Raw genomic sequence first — 20644 nt, forward strand, 5'->3', positions numbered from 1 at the left:
GACTAATTTGTACTTACGTTAACTCCGCGTAGTTTATCTGAAACACCATTTGCGACACTCCTCTTGTACCACTATTAGATTGCACCAGCTTCATAAAACGTACCATAAGAAAACGAAAAGAGTGTTTTGGTTCTCAATAAATAAAAAAAAAAAAAAAGTGTTCACTACACTTCACAATCTTCACTTAACACTTACATGCGAGGATAAAGTGGTTCTCAGTAATTGAAATGTTCTACATTTCACAATATTCACTTACACAAGAGGTTAATGACAAGTCCAGATACTTGTCTGTCCCCTATCAATTATCACGCATTATATACAGAAGTGAGTTTATTCAGAAAATCGTCGCTTTTTCAAGAGTAAGAACTGATCCACAATTACTTCCAAGTTGATCCTTTTTGTTTGATCATGTTCAGTACTCAAAATGGCCAGTGAACGTAATCTTTGTTGTGCCATTGTGTTCCGTAAATAATTCTTGATCAGTTTTAGTTTTGAGAAACTTCTTTCTGCTGTAGCAGTTGTGACAGGGAGTGTGAGGTAAAGTTGTAAGGCTGTTGTCAAGTCCGGTAAACTACTTACAAGACAACTGTTTTCTTTAATTAGTAATATCGCTATGCCTCGAATTGTTTTCCTTTGAGCTATCTCCTCAGAAAATAAACAACGGAAGGCTAACACTTGTTCTAATAGGTTTCCCGAAATGTCATTCTTGTATTTGTCAACAAATAGACAAGTTTTATCTGAAATTTCTTCATTGGTAAGTCCTTTTAAGCACTTTGGTGTCGAAAATGAAAAGTGTTCAAGTATCTTACTCAAACCCCTGAACCTGCTTTTAATTTGGCAAATCACAATGTCAAGTACAACGTTGAAAACAGATATTTGGAATGTCTTCAACGGATCCGAAATAGGAAGTTCACTTGTCACTTCATCAAAAAATGTTTTAACTTTTCCGGGACGCTTTCCCTTTATATTAGAATCTACACGCCACGACCTGGGAAGTTCTTTAGCTTCATCCAGAAATCCCGAAAAATTATCTCACAGGGAAATGAGATTGGCAATTGCTCGGCCCAGAAGAATACGAGCTGTTTCAAGGTCAGCATTGTCGCTTTGCAGCATCTTGGATGTGATGTTGATATTTTCCAGATCTTTACTTTGTAATGTAAGCAATAAAATGAACTGAAAGTTGTCCAGCTGTTTTTTTTTTTTTCAGTCATTGCTTGCTGTTTTTCTGGACCTTTGAAGCTCCGCAATAGTACGTTGGTCAAACATTTCATTACGGATTGATAGTTATTTCGTATGGCTAAAAGATAATCATAGCGAGATGGCCATCTTGTTGGACACAATTCCTTCAGTGTGATACAAATTTGACCGTTCTCAGCTAATGTTTTGTTCAGCTCTTGCCATCGAGGTAAGCTTTCACTGAAAAAAATATACATTTCTTGAAGAATATCGTAGAATTGTTTCACCTTATTAACATTTGACACAGAATCGTTAAGAACAAGGTTTAAATTATAAGCAGCACAATGCACAAATTCTGCAGTAGAAACTTTCTTCTTTATTCTCGTTTGAACACCACTATATTTACCACTCATATTCGCTGCGCCATCGTAACCTTGACCTCTGCACTTATTAATGTCTATTCCATTTTCCTCAAGAATTCCTAATTATTTTTTTTTTTTTTTTTGAAATGACTCACTAGTTTGTGATATTATTTCCCAAAATCCTAGAGAAGATTCCTTTATTTGAAGCTTCAGACCTTCAGGTGAATTATCAAACACAACATAGCGAATGAAAAGAATAGAGTTGATCCTTTTTAGAAATATCTTGTGTAGTATCTACAATCAAGGAAAAGAACAGGGCCAAATTTATTTCTGTTGTTAACGCGTTCAGAACAGAATTTGAAAGTAGTTCTATGATCTGATTCTGAATATCATGATGTAAATACTTAATTCGTGTTTCCTTGTTTGTTACGTGCGATCTTAGTAACGAATATTATCTTGAAAGCAAATCAATTATATTGAGAAAATTTCCACTTCCGGGATCAATTAATTGACTGTCCTCCCTATGGCCTCGAAAGGGCAACGAGCACATAGCTAAAGTTCAACAACATCAACAATACATGTTAGTATGACTCTCCATTTTCGCCGTTCTTCATTCATTTGATCTTCTGCTGTGCCATTTTTCTTCCGTACAGTGTACGTAACACATGCTTGCAAATGAGATTTGCTTTTTTCATGCACCTTAATTTTCTTACTGATCCCTTTCCAATCCCGAATAACGCCATTTTGCCATGAACGCTCACTGCAAGATTCTTTGAAAAGCCAATAGGGTTCACAATAAACAACATCTAAAATAAGTGAATTACACAACCAAAATCTTTCTACTTTTTGACCGCTTTTAGTTTTAATAAAGGATACTTTTCACTAAAGGATCTGTTTGCGGATCTCGCGGGAAGGGAGCTTTGGGTCGACACGGTGTAGATGCGAGAATAGCTCTTTTTGCCTCTGTGGTAAGCGCTTCTTTGTAAAGGCCTCTGTCACTAGGAAAGGGTTTGGAAATATCTGAAACTGTAGCAGTGCATACACTAGAATCACATTCCCTGGCCTTTGCAGCACTATTATTGTGTGAAAAGGAAAATCCCTCTGTTTCTTGTTGGAAACTAGCTTGGGCACTACTTGCACTAGGATCACATTCACTGGCCTTTGCAACGTCTTTATTATTCTCCGAAATTGAAAAATTCCATGTTTCTCGTTGGGAAGTACCTTGAGCACTACTTACACTAGTATCACATTCACAGGCCCTTACGACACCATTATTATTATCCAAAATTGAAATATCCCTAGGTTTTCGTTGGAAACTAACACTACTCCCTGCATTTTCATTACCAGTATGCGTCGAAGTTTTCGTTGCTGGCAAGAAAATTGTATCTATTTTCTTTAATCTTTTATTAGCAGCTTCCTTTTCCTGTTGAATTTTGCGTTTCTTAGCCCCGCTTAAATATTTACGCTTGTCAGACATTGTATGTGTAAAATTCAATTCCTTTTATAAACAAAAGTAAAAGAACCCTGGGGATATAACAATTGTCCACTTTTTGAAAGTCCAAACACTGACCACTGCGGAATCTATCGACTTCACTCAAACACAAGAGTACGCGTTTGAACGAAGGACGGCGCTGAAAAAAAAATCTTCGTGCAGGGTTTCCACGCAGGCCCCTACTCGACTGGTAGCGACAAGTGAGAGAGAGAGAGAAAAAATATAGTGAATGATTGAAGTCTCGGCAGTAGATCCACGAACTTGAACAATTATAACTTATTGACAGTACGGTATCAGATGTTCTCTTCTGACCCCATCTCAACCCTTGTCAGATTTCACACGTGATAATACGATAAACTATCCATAGACGGTACCAAATATACACCGGAACAATGCACTGAATATGAACGTTAAAAAAAAAAAAAAAAAAAAAAAAAAAAAAAAAAAAAAAAAAAAAACTACAAGAAAGTACTACCCACTTCCTCCTGACCAAAGTGAAAGTGTTCCGAGTGTCCGAGATCCTGGAATAAACTCCAGCAGTTCAATGACCTCACAAATACATCCCTCAGCCGCAAGTAACGGTTTGGCCAGTAAGCCCCTGAGGAGAGAGAAGAGGATGAACGAAGACGACTTTCCCTAATCCATATACGACCCCAGAAGAAAGACAAACAAATATTGCCAAAACAACATACAACATGATGCATAACATCCTAGGTTGTCCCTCAGCCTCTTATGGGGGCCCCTTGAGCTCGGCCCTTCCCCCCGCACCGCGGGAACTGCGGGGCCGTTATCGCCGCCACTGATTACTAGTAAAATTAACCTAATACGAAGATTTTTTGTTATTTTTCCGGAAAGAAACAGGAAAAAACTTTTTTTTTTTTTTTACCAACAGATTCAAAATTTCCGGAAATTTTGCAACATTACGCTTCACACACTGACTGTCAGCTGTACAGAACTCTCCTAAACGCGCGCATGAATACAACCTTTCCTTCTGATTGTAAGTGGATCAATGCTTACGTCACTGCAAGCTTAGATTGGCCACGACTTTATAGACTTCTAAACAGTAAGGATCCAATATTGAAACTTAGTAGTACGCTAGTTTTCTTTTCACTAGAGGCACAGTTTCGGAGATGAAACCTGTTCTTCGAAGGCTGAATCCATATCAAAACACATTTCTTGATATCTCTTCTAGTCATTTCTTTACAGATTTAATACTCTAACCGGAAGTTTTTAAACCTGTTCTGTGTGGTTTCGATAAAGGTCATAATAGTACGTTAAAGTAGACCGTATTCTCGGGACTTTTCATTTGCGTTTTAAAAAATTGCAATATGTTACTTGTAATCTCGCTTTATAGGAATCAGTATTCGAATCAGAAGTTCAAACCTGTCGCTTTTGGTTTCAATAGAGTTTGGAAAGAGGGAGATAGAACCCATTCTTGGAACTGAATTTGTATATATACAACATTTCTCGTTACGTTTCACCGTTTACATTTGTATGATTTTAATATTAAAAACACGCATTAGATAAATTTGTCACTTCGTTAAAAGAGGAAGATAGGAAAGAGATTAAGTTTATTCTTAGCCCTCGGAATCCACATTGCAAAATTATTTCTCTTCTATCCCATTTTGCTGGAAGACATCCAATACCGGAACTAAAAGTTTTTAAGATTCCTCTTTTTGGTTTCTGCAGACATGCCATCGGCAATTAAATATGTTTTTGTGACCTTGATTTCGTATTAAGAAATGATTTATAGCTTTATTTAACGATACTTATTCTCTGAGGAATTCAATATGTAACCGAAACTGGAAGTCTGCATTTTCGGTTTCACTAAAATAATGAAGATGGAGACGAAACCTTTTCTTGGGATGTTCATTGTATATTAAAAGCATACTTCGTTGCCTCTTACCATTATGAGTTTTATTCATTCAGTCTTGAACCAGAAGTGCTTAATTCCACTACTTCCAATTTCAACAGAATGATAGATTGGAAATGAAATCCATTGTTGGGATTTGAGTTTCAAATGAGAAATTATTGTTTGCTCTACTTTACCATTTTTACTACACAGGGATGAGGTATTTTTTGTAAATTCGGTTTCTAATTGGAACTGTTGAACGTGGAAACGTAAACAGGGCTCCCACTCGTCCTGGAAATTCTGGGAAACCTGGAAATGTCCTTAAAAATTGATTTTGTCCTGGAAACATCCTGGAAATGTCCTTGAAAATGCATTTCTGTCCTTGAAATTTACAGAAATATTGAATGTCAGATTTTTCATAATTATAATGAAAATTTTAATTGATTGCTATTCTTGTTTTTGTGCTAAACAATAATTTGTCGTCATGCTGCATGTGTGGGTGGTCGGTGGGCTTTTTTTCTACCAACAGGGTGGTTGACTGGGAAAACTCTCTTCTTCTTTTGTCCACTAGTCTGTCAATCCATTCTTGGATGCTGTCTTCACTAGCACTATCCACCAGAAACTGTGCTTTGTACCAGTATCATCCTCTTTGGTGTATGATAACATTTCCCATAAAGACCTTACTTCAATCAACAGCACGAAAGAAATGCTGCATCATGCCTTCCATGCAAGGCAGCACTATGTGGCAGAGCTGGAGAAAATAAGGACTGTTTAAAGAGAAAGTCAAGTGCAGAGCAAGAGGAAAGAGATAAGTGAAAATATACAGCAATTGCAGAGAAAGCAAAGGGAATTGATAAAAACAACTGAAGCTCTGAAGACTGAAGCAAACCAGCTTGCACATGATGCAGAGCAGAAATCTCGCTTTACTTTGTTGAAAAAGTCAAATGCTATCCGTAGAACAGCTTCGCTAAAGAAGAAGAGGTGTATAGATGAGGAAATCACAAAAACTTCATAGTTAGTTGAAAAATTTGTATAATTCCTTTTTCCCCCTAATTATATCTGTCACACTGTCACGCAATGAAGATACTCTGTACGAAAAATAGATTTTCGTTGTTTGTAAATTTGTTCGGTGCACAATTAAAATGCTGTGTAGAAAGAATGAAAATACATGTGCTAGATGTGTAATAGCTTCTCACCAAACAACAGTTTGTCATTTTAAAGCTTTCATTAATAATAGGAGCAAAATTATACAGCTAAAGAAAGAATACAAGTTGAATATGTAAAACGATATGCTCTATTGTCTGCTATTCTCAATTTTGAATTGTTCGCAAGTTTCTTAATGTTTTTTGATAGATAATTTTTCACTCCAAAGATGTAAAAACACTCACAAAGAAAAAAAAACACTTGTCGCGTCTCTCTCTCACTTGAGGACCGCACGCTCACATCATAGAGACGCGCACACACAAAAACAACAACTAACGGCTCCTTTTCAAGCATATACTTGGCCTCCCGAAAAGAAGGAAATTCCGAAGGTTGACAAAAGTAAACCCCGGAGCCCTCTGCTGGAGGAAAAAAAAACTATTTAAAGAAGATCTTCAAGGAAGGGCGACCAGCCCGAACAAGATGTGAGTGGATCAAATTTACGAAATCACCGAAGGAGTAGAAATTCCTTGTTCAAATTTTCCCCGTGCATCCTATACAATGGATAAGATGGAATTTTGTGACATGCATTTCCTGAAAAGGATGACGGGGAATTGAATATTTTTTTTTTCTTGTTATATTTAAGAAACAATTGGGGACAGGAAATCAATTTTTTTTTTTTAAATACTCTTAAATAGTTCTAGTCTGTGAAGACTTCTAAAACTTGAATTTTAATAATTTGTTTTCTAAAGAAAACGTTCGAACTTTCTTTATGTGTCTGTAGTTTGCGGGCAGGCTAAAATGGATTTTTGTACAATATTATCATTTTATCCTAGGCTATGTGTAAGAGGGAGTTTTCGGAGATTCAGTACCTCATAGGGAAAAGGAGTTTAACTTTAGTGTGTGTGTGTGTGTGTGTTTACCACTTCTCTTGAAGTTTTGAAGTAAGGCTTTAAACTTTTGCACGAATATTATTCATAAGCCCTAGGCTGCGAACAAGGGAAATTGCAAATTCGATATGTCCATCATCTCCGAAGATATTGAATACATGGTTACAGGTTGCAATATTGTTTAAAATAATGTATTTGTTTAAAATGTTTAAAATGAGTTTCGCTTTCCTTTGTTTCTGTAACATTGTAACAATAATTTTTGGTAATCGTACTTACAAGTTTTAACTTCTGCATAATGTTAATCAGTATTGCAAACTGTACCAATTTTTATCATATCTCTGCAACGATTTGGGGTATGGAATTACTGTAAATGGCATTATTATTATTATTATTATTATTATTATTATTATTATTATTATTATTATTATTATTATATTTTTTTTTTTTTTTTTTTTTTTCTGTTGGAAACCATATGAACCGTTAGGTGTGATAGTTATGTAGGAACTTTTTCCAAATTAGAGGCTCTTTAAGAAGTCAGATATTCTATATTTTGTAATTTTGTTTCTATTAATTCGAAATGGGTAATATCATGATCACAGCATTCCACACTAAGTTACTTTATCCTATTTACGATATTACTGTTTTAGGGACCTCCAAATTCGGAATATTTCTGACTATGTATCACCTGTAGTTTGTAACACTGAATAATTAATGTATGTAGTATTTTAAGCTTTTGTTTAACATTATGTAGGGAACCCTCCCTGTTGGTCTGGTGGTTAGCGCATGTGCCTTTAGCTCACGTGGTCCCGGGTTAAATTATCGGTAGGAGAGTACAAAAATTAATTTCACTATCATTCACTTCCATTAATCATCCATCTCCTTTAGCTTTAGGGCACAACCATGTAATGTTAGACTAAAACATTTCATTTCATTGAGCATCATGTAGATTTAAAATTTGTAACAGTCAAATGTAGTGAAATTTCAAAAATTGTAACTTTAAGTTGGGTGTTCAATACGGTTTATCTGGTGATATTGCAGAGTACGTCAAAAAGTTTCCGCCTTCATTGTTATTCATTTCTGTTGATATTCAATTTATGTTTTTTTAATTTAATTTCTGTTAGTTTAAAGAATATAAGGGTCTTCTAACACCAATTGTCCACTATAATAATACAGCTCAAGGTGGGTCTTGGGGAATTATTTGATACATTCTCACACGTTGACTATTACTGTGTGAAAATTGTTACTGAAATTGCAGATACATCACCTCATTTTTTTTCTTAAGCTTTTTAAAAGAAAAGATTAAATTATACTGCTTCTGTTATAAAGATACATAAATATATATATCAGTAAATATTCATTATCGTTTACAGGATAAATAGGGTTAAATTTTTATTTAACTTACGTGAAAAAATGTGAAGCCTTTACAAGATTCAATTTGCTTCTCTATAGTGAATTGATAGAATTTACCTACATTTTTCTAAATTGATAGAAGTTTTGTTTTTCTTGAATTTTAGGTATGGATTCGAATTGGTGGGTGATAAAGCCAGAGTTCCGTTTACCAACTGAAGAAGAAATTCGAGCCATAATCTCTCCGGAACAGTGCTGTGCTTACTTCAGTATGATAGCTGCGGAACAAAGGCTGAAAGTGAGTATTTTTCCTGAGCAGAATTTATAAAAAATATTCGATAAGGCAATATAAGGGTGCTTTTTTTCTATTATATTACCATAGAGAGGCGTGGTGTATAATACAACGATAGGAAAATAAGCAGAGGGAAGTGGAAAGATTTTAGTAATTTATTATGAGTAAAGGATGGTTGGGAAAGCACGAGTACAAGTTCAACCTCTTACACGATCGTAAAGAACGACAATTTTGAGTGTAAAATTACGCATTAAAAACTAAAAGTGGCAATCAAATCCATCGCATTCAACAAAACAGTAGGTATAGATGCAACTCACAGAGAATTTTACAATTATTCAGCAGATTACGAAAACTTACTACGATGACAAGGTGGTATAATAATTTCATGAATGAAACACAACTACCATCTACTTGGGATATTGGTGTTATGTATTCTATATACAAGAAGAAGGGTCACATTAAAAGCGATAACAACTACTTTGGCCTTACTCTACTTCCAGTTATTGTTATTATTAGCAAAATTTAAACGAAAAATTTAATCCAATGCATACAGAAATGGGCTAAAATTAACACAAAATTATGTAAGGCACATGCAAGTTATCGCAAAACATTTTCCGCATTTTGCGATATTGTTGATACAAACCATTGTAGATATAGAACGAGCCAAGAAAAGAGGGAAAATATTTGAATGTTTTTTCAGTTTTCAGAAGCCACTTGAGATAAGTAGAAACGCGATACGTCACAGACTTCATATGCAGGGCCCGTCCCGGTCAATGATAGAAAGAATTAAGGAAATATACGAAAGGATTGAGTTTTGTGTTTAAAAGTAAAGAAAGAAAAAAAAAAAAAAAGAAAAGAAAGAAAGAACAAAACCCGTACAATCTCATAGTGGTTTAAAACAAGGTTGTCAGTTGTCATCTTTTTAATGTATTTTTAAATGATGTAGAGTTTTCTCTTAATGGCATTAAAATGCATCCACCACATATTAAAGGAAAACCTGTACCTAGCTAGATGCAGACGAATTAACTATCTTTGCGAGAGCTCCTATAAGGATACAAAGGACACTCCGTAGGCTTCACGAATACTACATATGATAGCGGCTCAAAGTAAATGTTAGCGAAACGAAAAACGGACACAACCTGAGCAGAAAAGAATTTTAGACATATGACAGTAAAGGAATTGAATCGGTTTACCCTTTGAAATTCCTCGTGGTCACAATAACGTTTAAGAGTAAATAAGCACATCAGAAACAAGTAGTACAGAAGTTAAAAAAGGCTGTTTATAGCAAAGAAGGCATACTTTTATAAGGAAGAGACATTATCTATTAATATGACCATGGAGATGTTCAATTCAATGACTCATCCGATATTAGCATATGGAAGTAAAGATTAGGGGGCTAATTGCGTAGAAAATACAGTAAATAAATTGAATAAAAAATTTACTAAAGAGATTCTAGGAGTATCCCAAGTGGCTCCGAACTATGCGGGACGTAGAAACAGATACGTTGCCAACCGGGATGTCTACGAAAATACAAACACTTAATTATTGGATAAATTTAAGTAATAGGATCAAATCCTTTCAACAGGAATGCATCAGTGCTCAAGAGAAGGAAAGGACTGATCCTCACTTGTTAACATGTATTAACAATGTATTTGACGATTTTGCTTCACAAGAATTAGCATAAAGAACAGACATTAGTATGCACTTTATATTATTAAAAATACGGTGATGGAAACATCTACAGACTTACTTCTAAATGAATGTAAAACAAAGCTATCATTAGAAATATATACTGAATGTAAAATGGAATGGAGGAGGGAAGCATATACCAACCTTTCGAGCTCAGGCAGAAGGAAGATGCATATAAGTAGGAGGCGAAAAAGAGTGAGGATGGAAAAAGGAGGTATGTGTTTTCCGACGGTGTGGAAAACGAGTGGTACCTTTTGTTTAAATGCGAGGAGTACAATGACGCTCAAGACTAAACTATACCAGCAATAAAAGAAATAAAAGAACACCTTAAGCTGGCAAAAGAAATTCAGATGATGCTACAGAAAAGAAAAAAGGCGCTCATGATAAACAACAGTCACCATTTACCCTGGTCATAATAGAATATAAAAATTAAATGTCTTGTACGAAAGAAAAAAAATGTATATGTACAAAGGATAAGTAGAATAGAATATGAAGAAAAATACGTAGTATAGAGATAATGGAACAAGAATATTGTAACACTACTTTTGTATTATATAATGTCACAGATCATTAAGCTGCAATATGTATATACAATAAAACTAAGACTAAACTAAACTATATTTGAGTAAAATTGTAATTACTTCAGGTCAAAACTGAGTGTAACATTTTTACTCTATAGATAAACTTAACTTGCAATGCCTTTTGGATGGAAAGCAGATATGATTAATTAGTATACCTAATTGGCTTATGACAGAAGTCCTTGGTTTCATTCGTTGTATTGCCGTGAAAACGAAAGTATGAGAAAAATTCTTGTAATTACTGATCAGGAAATAATACTTATCATATTTAAAGTAATTGTTGTAGTTAATAAGAGATCAATTTCAAAATAAGAAAAATTAATTCGAGTTGATGATCTAGGGTAAAATATATATATATATATATATATATATATATATATATATATATATATATATATATATATATATATATATTTTTAAATACAAATATTAAAGTTGCTGCTGTTAAACAAATATAAATTATCCATTTCATTAGGATAACCATTTTGGTTGCAGTCAAATATAGTTCGTACCCTCTAGCAAAAATAAAAATTTACAGAAGTAATCATACTACATCAACAGTGTCTGTATCATGTTGCTGTTTCAAAGAACCAACGTGGTGGATAGGAGAGAACTGTTAAAGAATATGGCGTAATAAACCCATCGCTAAAATGTTGAAGCGATATTGATGTGGGGACCGTGGAAGTCTGTTGCTATAAGATAGAGTTATAAACAGCCCTGCAATTTGAAAAGGTGTTGAATAATACTTATAATCTTATACGAGTGCAAAATATAATCTCAATAAGTTTCTTACTAGTAATTCGTGGGAAGTATGGGTATGAATGGCTTTCATAAGGCTATTCAGAGCTCATGTACATATCATTTCAGAAGCTACTAAAATTGTCGTGCTTAGAATAGGAATGTGTATGGGATCGAATTTGGAAAAGATATCCAGAGACCCAATTTCGATGACTGGAGCTAAACTGTTTTATTAAAAGAATACTCAAAAGAATGAAACTAAAATAATAAACAAAATTATTCCTGTTATTGATTGTTTTACTCTTAGTTTTTTCTTATGTGTACACTATTTAGAGAGCGTGCATACTACTTTTGTATTGTACTTGTACTTTCCCGTATAGTCCTTAAAATTCCCATCTAAAACTTGGAAACACATTGTTCTATGTCATTTTATACTTCTATTTAAACTATTGTCTTATCACAGCCGTGTTATATCATCTCCCTTAGCCTAATGGGCATAATCGTGGGGCGTTAAAAGACTTCATATAATTTCATTTACAACCGTATTATATGGACTGCATTTCATGTGTTTCCCAGTGAGCGTTACGAGCAAAATTTCTCTCATAGTTTGACACACAAGTTCCACGCACATAACATCCAATGACAGCTCATTCATTATTTCTTTAATTTCTTCATTTCTTCGGACCGAGTTACTTTCTGCATCATTGACTTGTCCAAGTAATTCTGCAGGGACATTAGCAGAACTCACTGAACTGTGTGGTCTTGCTTTCTAATGTGTATGGTAATTCTTCGCGCAGTTTTTCGATTTTATTTGCTTTAAGATACATTTTCACTATTTATTTCATTTCACCATGCACTTAAATTTAGGTCATTACTGGCTTCCTAATGGCAGCGATAAACTCTCTCATGGATAACCCGAAGTTTGATTCCCCGTGGGAGGTCTTGTGGTTCCGATCTCGCAGTAGATCCACGTCTCATATAGCCGCGCTACTGAAAGGGGCGGTAAAATCGAATCCCGTCCAATCTTTGCATGGATAAAAGCACTGCCATAAAATGATTAGTTTCTCTTTACATGATGAAAAATATGCACTTATACTATTTTAAATACTACAGAAAAGAATAAATTTCTACTAGTAATAATCCCTATTAAACCTCAACCAATCAATCAATCAGTCTAGTAATAAGAAAGTAAAGTATCAACTTTCATTAAGTCTATTTCTGTTTGCTAAAAAAAAATTTACACAGGATTATTATTAGTTTTATAATATTACAATAATATTAGGTGTATAAGACTATTCACTACACTATATTAATCTTCATGTAAAGTGTATTGCTGAGGGCAACGAAATGTTCATGAACAATTGAAACGAGTGAAAATAATAAAGAGAAACATGACAACTCAATGTAATTCATACTGATGCCGATGATCAGATTATCCATCTTCTGTAATGAGATTGGTAGGTCGCGTGTTTGATCACACAATTCTCTAATAAGGCTTGGTTTCGGCACAATTCAAGAAATAAAGAGCTGCCACAGCAAATACACCACCGAAGTAGGCCCTCGCGAGCATAAATAAATTATATAACTAATTTCTCCCTGCTGTAGATAACTTACAAAGATAGTAATACATGAAAAGAATAAATAAAATTACAAAAATACATAAAAAAGAACGAAAATAAGGTAGACACCGAACCTACTTATACATTTATGTGCACGGGTAAGCTTCCGAACACACTGGAATATAAGAATACATATATTGGAATATAAGAATAAAAATGCGCATCGTGATGGAATTGAGTAGTTGTCTCACAAAACAACCAAGCTGCATATGATGTTTTAATTGAAACGATGACAAACCTATCATATTAATCTTATTGACGGTTGACAGAAAGGAAATTAATATGTGTAATACTGTAGTGTGCATTCTATAAGTTATTGATAATAATTACGTGCCAATTTTATAATTGATGATGATAATACGTAAGAGAAATGCAGAAACAGTGAATAACTAGTCCTTCATTATCGTGATGCAGACCCCCAAATGCCCTTTTCTGCGCTATTTATCTGCTTACTCTCGCTCATCTAGGCTCGTACCAAGGCTACATGTGAAGCTACATTCTATATAAAATCAGAAAACGTTCAGAAGTTAGCTTGACTCTAAACAAAAGTTGTCTTGCTCTTTTCTGAGAATGAGAAGTAGAGACAGATGAAGGTGCTTCAAACTGGTCACGATAGGATTCAACAAGCATGAGCAAACGAATGATGAAAATAAGAAGTTCACAACCTTCACATTCACACAGTTGATTTAAGTGTTTTGTCTCATTGTAAACTGTTACAAAATCGAATTCACCACAACTTTTCTTTCTTATTTAGGATGCTGGATACGGGGAGAAATTCTTATTTGCACCTCAGGAAGACGATGATGAAGAGATACAGTTGAAAATGGACGACGAAGTTAAAGTAGCACCATGGAACACAACACGAGCGTATATTCAGGCTATGAAAGGTAAATGCTTATTACAACTAACGGGCCCTGCAGATCCCACAGGATGTGGGGAAGGATTTTCTTATGTTCGAGTACCAAATAAACCACAGGTAAATCTTTACTATATATATATATATATACCTTGGTAGTTATCCACATAGTTTGCTAATTTTTTTCCTATGTAATTTTTTTCCTGTCAATTTTTTAGTTTGTCTCTTGTATTTTGTTAACATTTTTATCTCGGATAAAATCAAGAAAGTTTAGCAGTGAAATTTATAAATAGATAGATATATCTAATATTATTCCCTCTTTCTTACAAATGAGTAATTTCGAAATCACATTATAAATTACAGACCAAAAGTTAATCATTTCTAGTGCCTGTTATTCCAAAATACAAACTGATGAGTAATTAAATAAAGTGAATTTCAAAATTGCAGTTGATAAGTTTTTTATGTTAATTCGTATAGAAAAACTAAAAGTTGCAAACATTGATTCAATATTCCTTCTTTTAATATATTCCCAGATCACTATATATATATATATATTTTAATCTTTTCTCTTTCTTCCTTTTTATGCTTGATTTACTAAACTCATTTACATACTTAACATTTTGTTATCTGAGTTCCTGAACCGTTTATTAGTAAAATTTAGCGAACTGGAGATTTGAAATAATAGATAGGTATGTAACTTTTATAACAACTGTTAGTTGGTTCAGGTGAATTGTGCGCTTGGGCCTCTGGTGGGAAATTCTGCTCAGCAACACAACTAAACATTCTGAGATACCAGACAGTTTGGCGGTCTGAACAGGATTATATGAAAGTGCACCGTTCGAGAACATACGTCTGTGAGGGTTTTTCTTAATGACTTTAGGTTGCGACATGATGCAGCAAACCACAAAAAACAACAGTACATTTGGGTCAGAGATTACGAACGACTGCACCATCCATCGATGGTTTGTCAGATTTTGTTTTGGTAACACAGCATTTCAAAATTTGACTCCTTAGACATCGATCAACATAATGATCGGATGAGCTCCTCAGGAACACCGTGGAAGCGGACCCTCGGAAAGTGTTCATGCCATTGCAGACGAGTTAGACATACACTATACCACTGTTGTTTGGCTGCTTTGTGTAATTGGAAAGGTGAGAAAACTGGACTCATGGGTGTCACTTGAGTTAATACCAACTAACAAGAGTTACCATCTAGATGTGTGCACCTTTCTGAGTGTAAGGAATAATCAGGAAAGTTTCCTGCATCGGATTGCCATTTTTGATGAAACTTGGATCTTATATCAGAATCGTAAACGGCCAGGTCAGTGGTTGGATCTTGATCAAAGCTCAGGACGGTTTCGAAAATCCCAGAAATATATTTCTGGTTTGGTGATCTGTGGTGAAGTAGATCTACTATGTCTTTCTCTGTCGAGGCAAAACCATTACTACGAATCGTTACAATGCCGATTTCCATTAAATGCACCGCAGATTTGTCTGATGTTGCACGACAGTGTTGTCGCGCAAGGGATGTGCAATTTCTCCATGAGTTGCAGTATGAATCTTTCTCTTCTGTGTTCTCCTGACGTATCTCCCATTACTATCTGTTTTGGCAACTAGAGCAGTTCTTGCGAAGGAAGACCTTCCTTGATGATCAGGGGGTGCAACGTGTGGTTAAGAACTTCTTCGCATAGCAAACTCCAGACTTCTTTCGCCACGAAATTAAATCGTAGGCTTAACCATGGCAGAAGGTGTGGTTGCAGCCAATGATCATCTTGATTAACCAGGTTGTAGTATTTTCCCCTGTAAAATGACACATTAGGAGAGGATATTCGCACCTAATACTAGTTTTTATATTTATGCTGGAAATCCTAATCGGATTATTAATTTCCTGATCTCAGTATGGTTTCGGCAACCAATTCTGTTGCCATTGACATTGAGAAAGTTCTACCTGTTATTTGTTGTAGATCTTTTCCAAAGAGGAAACTAGAATCAGCAGTCAGTTTTTTAACTGCTGTAATCATCTGTTCATACCAGCTCAGAATTTGACAGTACCAATTATATATAAATGAAACTTTTAACATGCGTGGTGACTCAGAGGAGTATAACATGGGAATTCTGAAGCTTGTGAACAGACACGACAAATGTTTAAATGGAGGTGGATATTATGTAAAGTGAGGAAAGCTGTTTTTTTTTCTAATAAATAATGTTGTTGGGTTTTTCATTTTGTATAACGAAACGGTCTTTATTTTCTGCATAATCCGCGTATTATACCAACCGTTTCCTTGACATCATTTAGAGGAAACTAGGAAATATAAAAATGTTGCATGACTAAAGAGAATTTGCGAAAAAATAAAAATAAAGCAATATTGAACTCGCAAAATGGAAAAGCATAAAAAATAAGTGAATTTTAAACGAATCGGAAAAACATATATCTACACGCTGCACCTTTATCTTCAAAATTTTGGGAGGGAAATTCTACGTTTTTTTGGGGGGGAAGGGGGTTCTCCCTCTTACTACGTCTGGGTAAAACACTGATATTACCAAATCCTAACTTACGTATACTAATATTTCACATATTTTCATACTGCTATATTTGTTACTGTGTTATGTTGTTTGGTTGATTCATTCGTTAAGGTCTAGTGTCCCTTTCCAGTACTGTTTATATATATAAGACGGGACTGTAAAGTGCAATACCAAACAATACTCGAGTTAAGCATCTTTCCCTTCGCAGAAATCGGCATTATACTTAGTAATTATAATAGACAAAACGTAGATGTTTCTTCATTCATTTCCACAAAAAGTTATGATTTTTCTATTTCAAAATGTATAACAGGAAACAAATAATTTATTCTATTTGTTAGTAAATCTTGTATAATGATTTTTATTGCGACTCAGAGGCAGTGACGACACCAACTTTAATTACTTAGGGAGGCAAGCGGAGTGCCAGATATTTTTATATACTAAAAATATTATATTATTTGTCCTACACTAGAATACAACATGTCTGGGGAGGTGGTCGATGCCGCTAGCAGGGCCGTCCTCAAGCGTCGTCATTCCTTAGAGGTGGAATTTAGCGTCCCTTTCAGCAGCGTGCCTATATGAGACGTAATCCCACAATGTGGGATGCAAACTATATTAACTCTCACCGAGAACAATAACCACAGACGATAATAATAGATAGTGAAGATACTTTATATCCTGTTTTCAGCTATAGCATTTTACATTTACAGTTCTCATAATATTGCTCCCTAATCGAATTTGAAGATAAAAAGGTTGATAAAAAAAATACTGAAACAAATATTCTCAGTGTCCGGATTAGGTTAGGAGGATGCAGTAAAAAACAAACAAAATAGAAAAAGAACTTGACATCCTCCAGCATTTTAACACACGAGCACATTAACTATTCGCATAGACATTAACAAACTACCCGCCAAAACTGCTCAATTAGTTGTTACGATATGTGAAATTTACTTTGTGTAAAGTGGTTCTCGTTTACACACTGGATTTTGTTTGCAGTCAGATATGATATAGTTTGTGGGAAATAACTGGAAATTACATTTTTGCAATTTATACACGTATTTTCCGTACAAGTCAGTTTCCTTTACGGCACAATAGCTGAAACAGATTGAATAACTGAAATGATGGAGGCTGGGGTGATCATTGTTAAGAATAAAACAATAACAGTTATTTAAACAAGAATATATAATGAAGGAAATTAATTAACTAAACTAATGATCTTCTCCTTGTAAGGTTTTAGTGGCTTGTCGAGACATACATGAAAGGATTTTAAGTAGCTAACAGTTTTTATGCCACCTTCAGGCACTGATTAGTGTAGGTGAGTGGTTACCGAATTGAATTTTCAAGCAGGAGATCGGGGTTCGAACCTCCTCAGGATTGAGCTTTCTAACATGCTCCAATTTCACTTTTAATCCACACTGAATGTGATGAGCAAGATCTTCTGTGGCGGGGGAAAGAGATGTTAGAATGACTGGGAATTGGAGCACCATGAATGGAGACAAAGATTTACAAACTCATTTCCTTCAGTTGTTCCAGATTTGAAATTTTCAGTTTATTTCAACCATTTTCTAACTGACGTCTAACCTGTTTTTTTTTTTCTTCCTTCTCATATGCAGTATGTAGTGAAATAATAAATCATACTAACGGCGAGTAATAATATCTTTGGTATCTGAGACATATTGGACAATACGCTCCAGGCAATAGAGATAATATTAAAATGGAGATATTTTTTCGTGCATCAATTACACAAGGAGAGTCTGTTTCAATGCTCCACACGGTTACCAACTCTCGTCGCCGGTTTGAAATGTTACACGTAAATTGTATTGCATCTGTTCAGGATACCAGCAAAAGTACTGGACCCGACCTAACAGAATTACAGTGGTCGGGAGTGCAATTGCTTCTGTGGCTTAATATACATACGACGTCTGATAGCAGGAACTTCACATAGATGGAGCTGAAAGTAATTGGTAAAGCTCGGATTTCTATGACACGTCATATTTTATATCGGCTTACTTTCTTTGCGTATTTAGTTAAATATAAACACATTTCCAGTTCTTGTGAACACGAAAATACTGCTCTTATTTCTCATATAAACCCATATTTGAACAATATTTTAGCTTTAGGTCATATTTGGGATTGTTGTGATATAAAAGCATATTTTCGGTCATGTTTTGGACAAGTTTCACTGAATGCTCTTTTTATTTATTTATTTATTTATTTATTACTATTGGCAACTAAGATAGGCTCATTCAGCTTTTCGCTTATTGGATCAGCAGTGTTCTATGGTCTGTGCTTTATAGCTGAAAGATACATGTTCAGGACAAAATAACTTCCTATACTTCTTAATAAATTATTATTCTTTGGAATATTTATTTAAAAATTTTAATTAAATAAATTTTAATTAATAATTTATTTATTTATTGAGGTCACTGTCATATTTAGAGCATATTTTTATTTTTAAGGCATGACTGCATTTATATTTTAAAATGTCCAGATCATAAAAATCCAGATCTGAGTAATTAGTAATAGAAAAGAAGAAGTGAAAATAAAATCATCTTCTTTTCTTACATTCTGAATATTGGTTCCTGTATCAAATATGTTAAAGTTGTTAGAATACATTTGTTTCACATTACTAGCAACGAAAAGTCAAGAAATCAGGCTAGCATTAAGACCTTAAAAAGTCTCATTTTCTAAATTAAGCATTTAATAAATTTTTAATTAGAGAAACTAATGGTGATATCAATGTTTGTACTTGTTCCTTTTATTTATATTACTTTTTACTATATTTTGAACTCCGACTGATATGTTCCTTTCAGCAAAGCAAAGAAGAGCAAGAAGCCCAACCAAAGAGAACAGTGACTGGTACAGATGCAGATTTAAGGCGATTGTCCTTAAATAATGCAAAAGCTTTGTTGAGGAAGTTTGGTGTTCCTGAGGAAGAAGTATGTATGGTGTTATACTTTTATATAGCGTTTTTAAAATTGCATAATCGTGTGTGTGTGTGTGTGTGTGTGTGTGTGTGTGTGTGTGTGTGTGTGTGTGTGTGTGTGTGTGTGTGTGTGTGTGTGTGTGTGTGTGTGTATGTATGTATGTATGTATGTATGTATGTATGTATGTATGTATGTATGTATGTATGTATGTATGTATGTATGTATGTATGTATGTATGTATGTATGTATGTATGTATGTATGTATGTATGTATGTATGTATGTATGTATGTATGTATGTATGTATGTATGTATGTATGTATGTATGTATGTATGTATGTATGTATGTATGTATGTATGTATGTATGTATGTATGTATGTATGTATGTATGTATGTATGTATGTATGTATGTATGTATGTATGTATGTATGTATGTATGTATGTATGTATGTATGTATGTATGTATGTATGTATGTATGTATGTATGTATGTATGTATGTATGTATGTATGTATGTATGTATGTATGTATGTATGTATGTATGTATGTATGTATGTATGTATGTATGTATGTATGTATGTATGTATGTATGTATGTATGTATGTATGTATGTATGTATGTATGTATGTATGTATGTATGTATGTATGTATGTATGTATGTATGTATGTATGTATGTATGTATGTATGTATGTATGTATGTATGTATGTATGTATGTATGTATGTATGTATGTATGTATGTATGTATGTATGTATGTATGTATGTATGTATGTATGTATGTATGTATGTATGTATGTATGTATGTATGTATGTATGTATGTATGTATGTATGTATGTATGTATGTATGTATGTATGTATGTATGTATGTATGTATGTATGTATGTATGTATGTATGTATGTATGTATGTATGTATGTATGTATGTATGTATGTATGTATGTATGTATGTATGTATGTATGTATGTATGTATGTATGTATGTATGTATGTATGTATGTATGTATGTATGTATGTATGTATGTATGTATGTATGTATGTATGTATGTATGTATGTATGTATGTATGTATGTATGTATGTATGTATGTATGTATGTATGTATGTATGTATGTATGTATGTATGTATGTATGTATGTATGTATGTATGTATGTATGTATGTATGTATGTATG

General features: G+C 34.1%; 1 protein-coding gene across 4 annotated transcripts in view; it reads left to right on the top strand.

Moving 5' to 3' along the window:
• Positions 1-20644, top strand: part of Taf1 (TATA-box binding protein associated factor 1) — a 726438-nt gene that overhangs the window by 394795 nt on the left and 310999 nt on the right. For all 4 annotated transcript variants that reach the window (XM_081728611.1, XM_081728610.1, XM_081728612.1 and 1 more), the window contains 3 exons: positions 8427-8557; positions 13930-14151; positions 19365-19490. In XM_081728611.1, the coding sequence (XP_081584737.1) occupies positions 8427-8557; positions 13930-14151; positions 19365-19490 (479 nt within the window). The remainder of the gene's footprint in view (positions 1-8426; positions 8558-13929; positions 14152-19364; positions 19491-20644) is intronic.

The sequence above is a fragment of the Thermobia domestica genome, chromosome 10, assembly GCF_964235325.1.
Source record: "Thermobia domestica chromosome 10, izTheDome1.hap1.1, whole genome shotgun sequence".
In the NCBI taxonomy this organism is placed as follows: Eukaryota; Metazoa; Arthropoda; class Insecta; order Zygentoma; family Lepismatidae; genus Thermobia; species Thermobia domestica.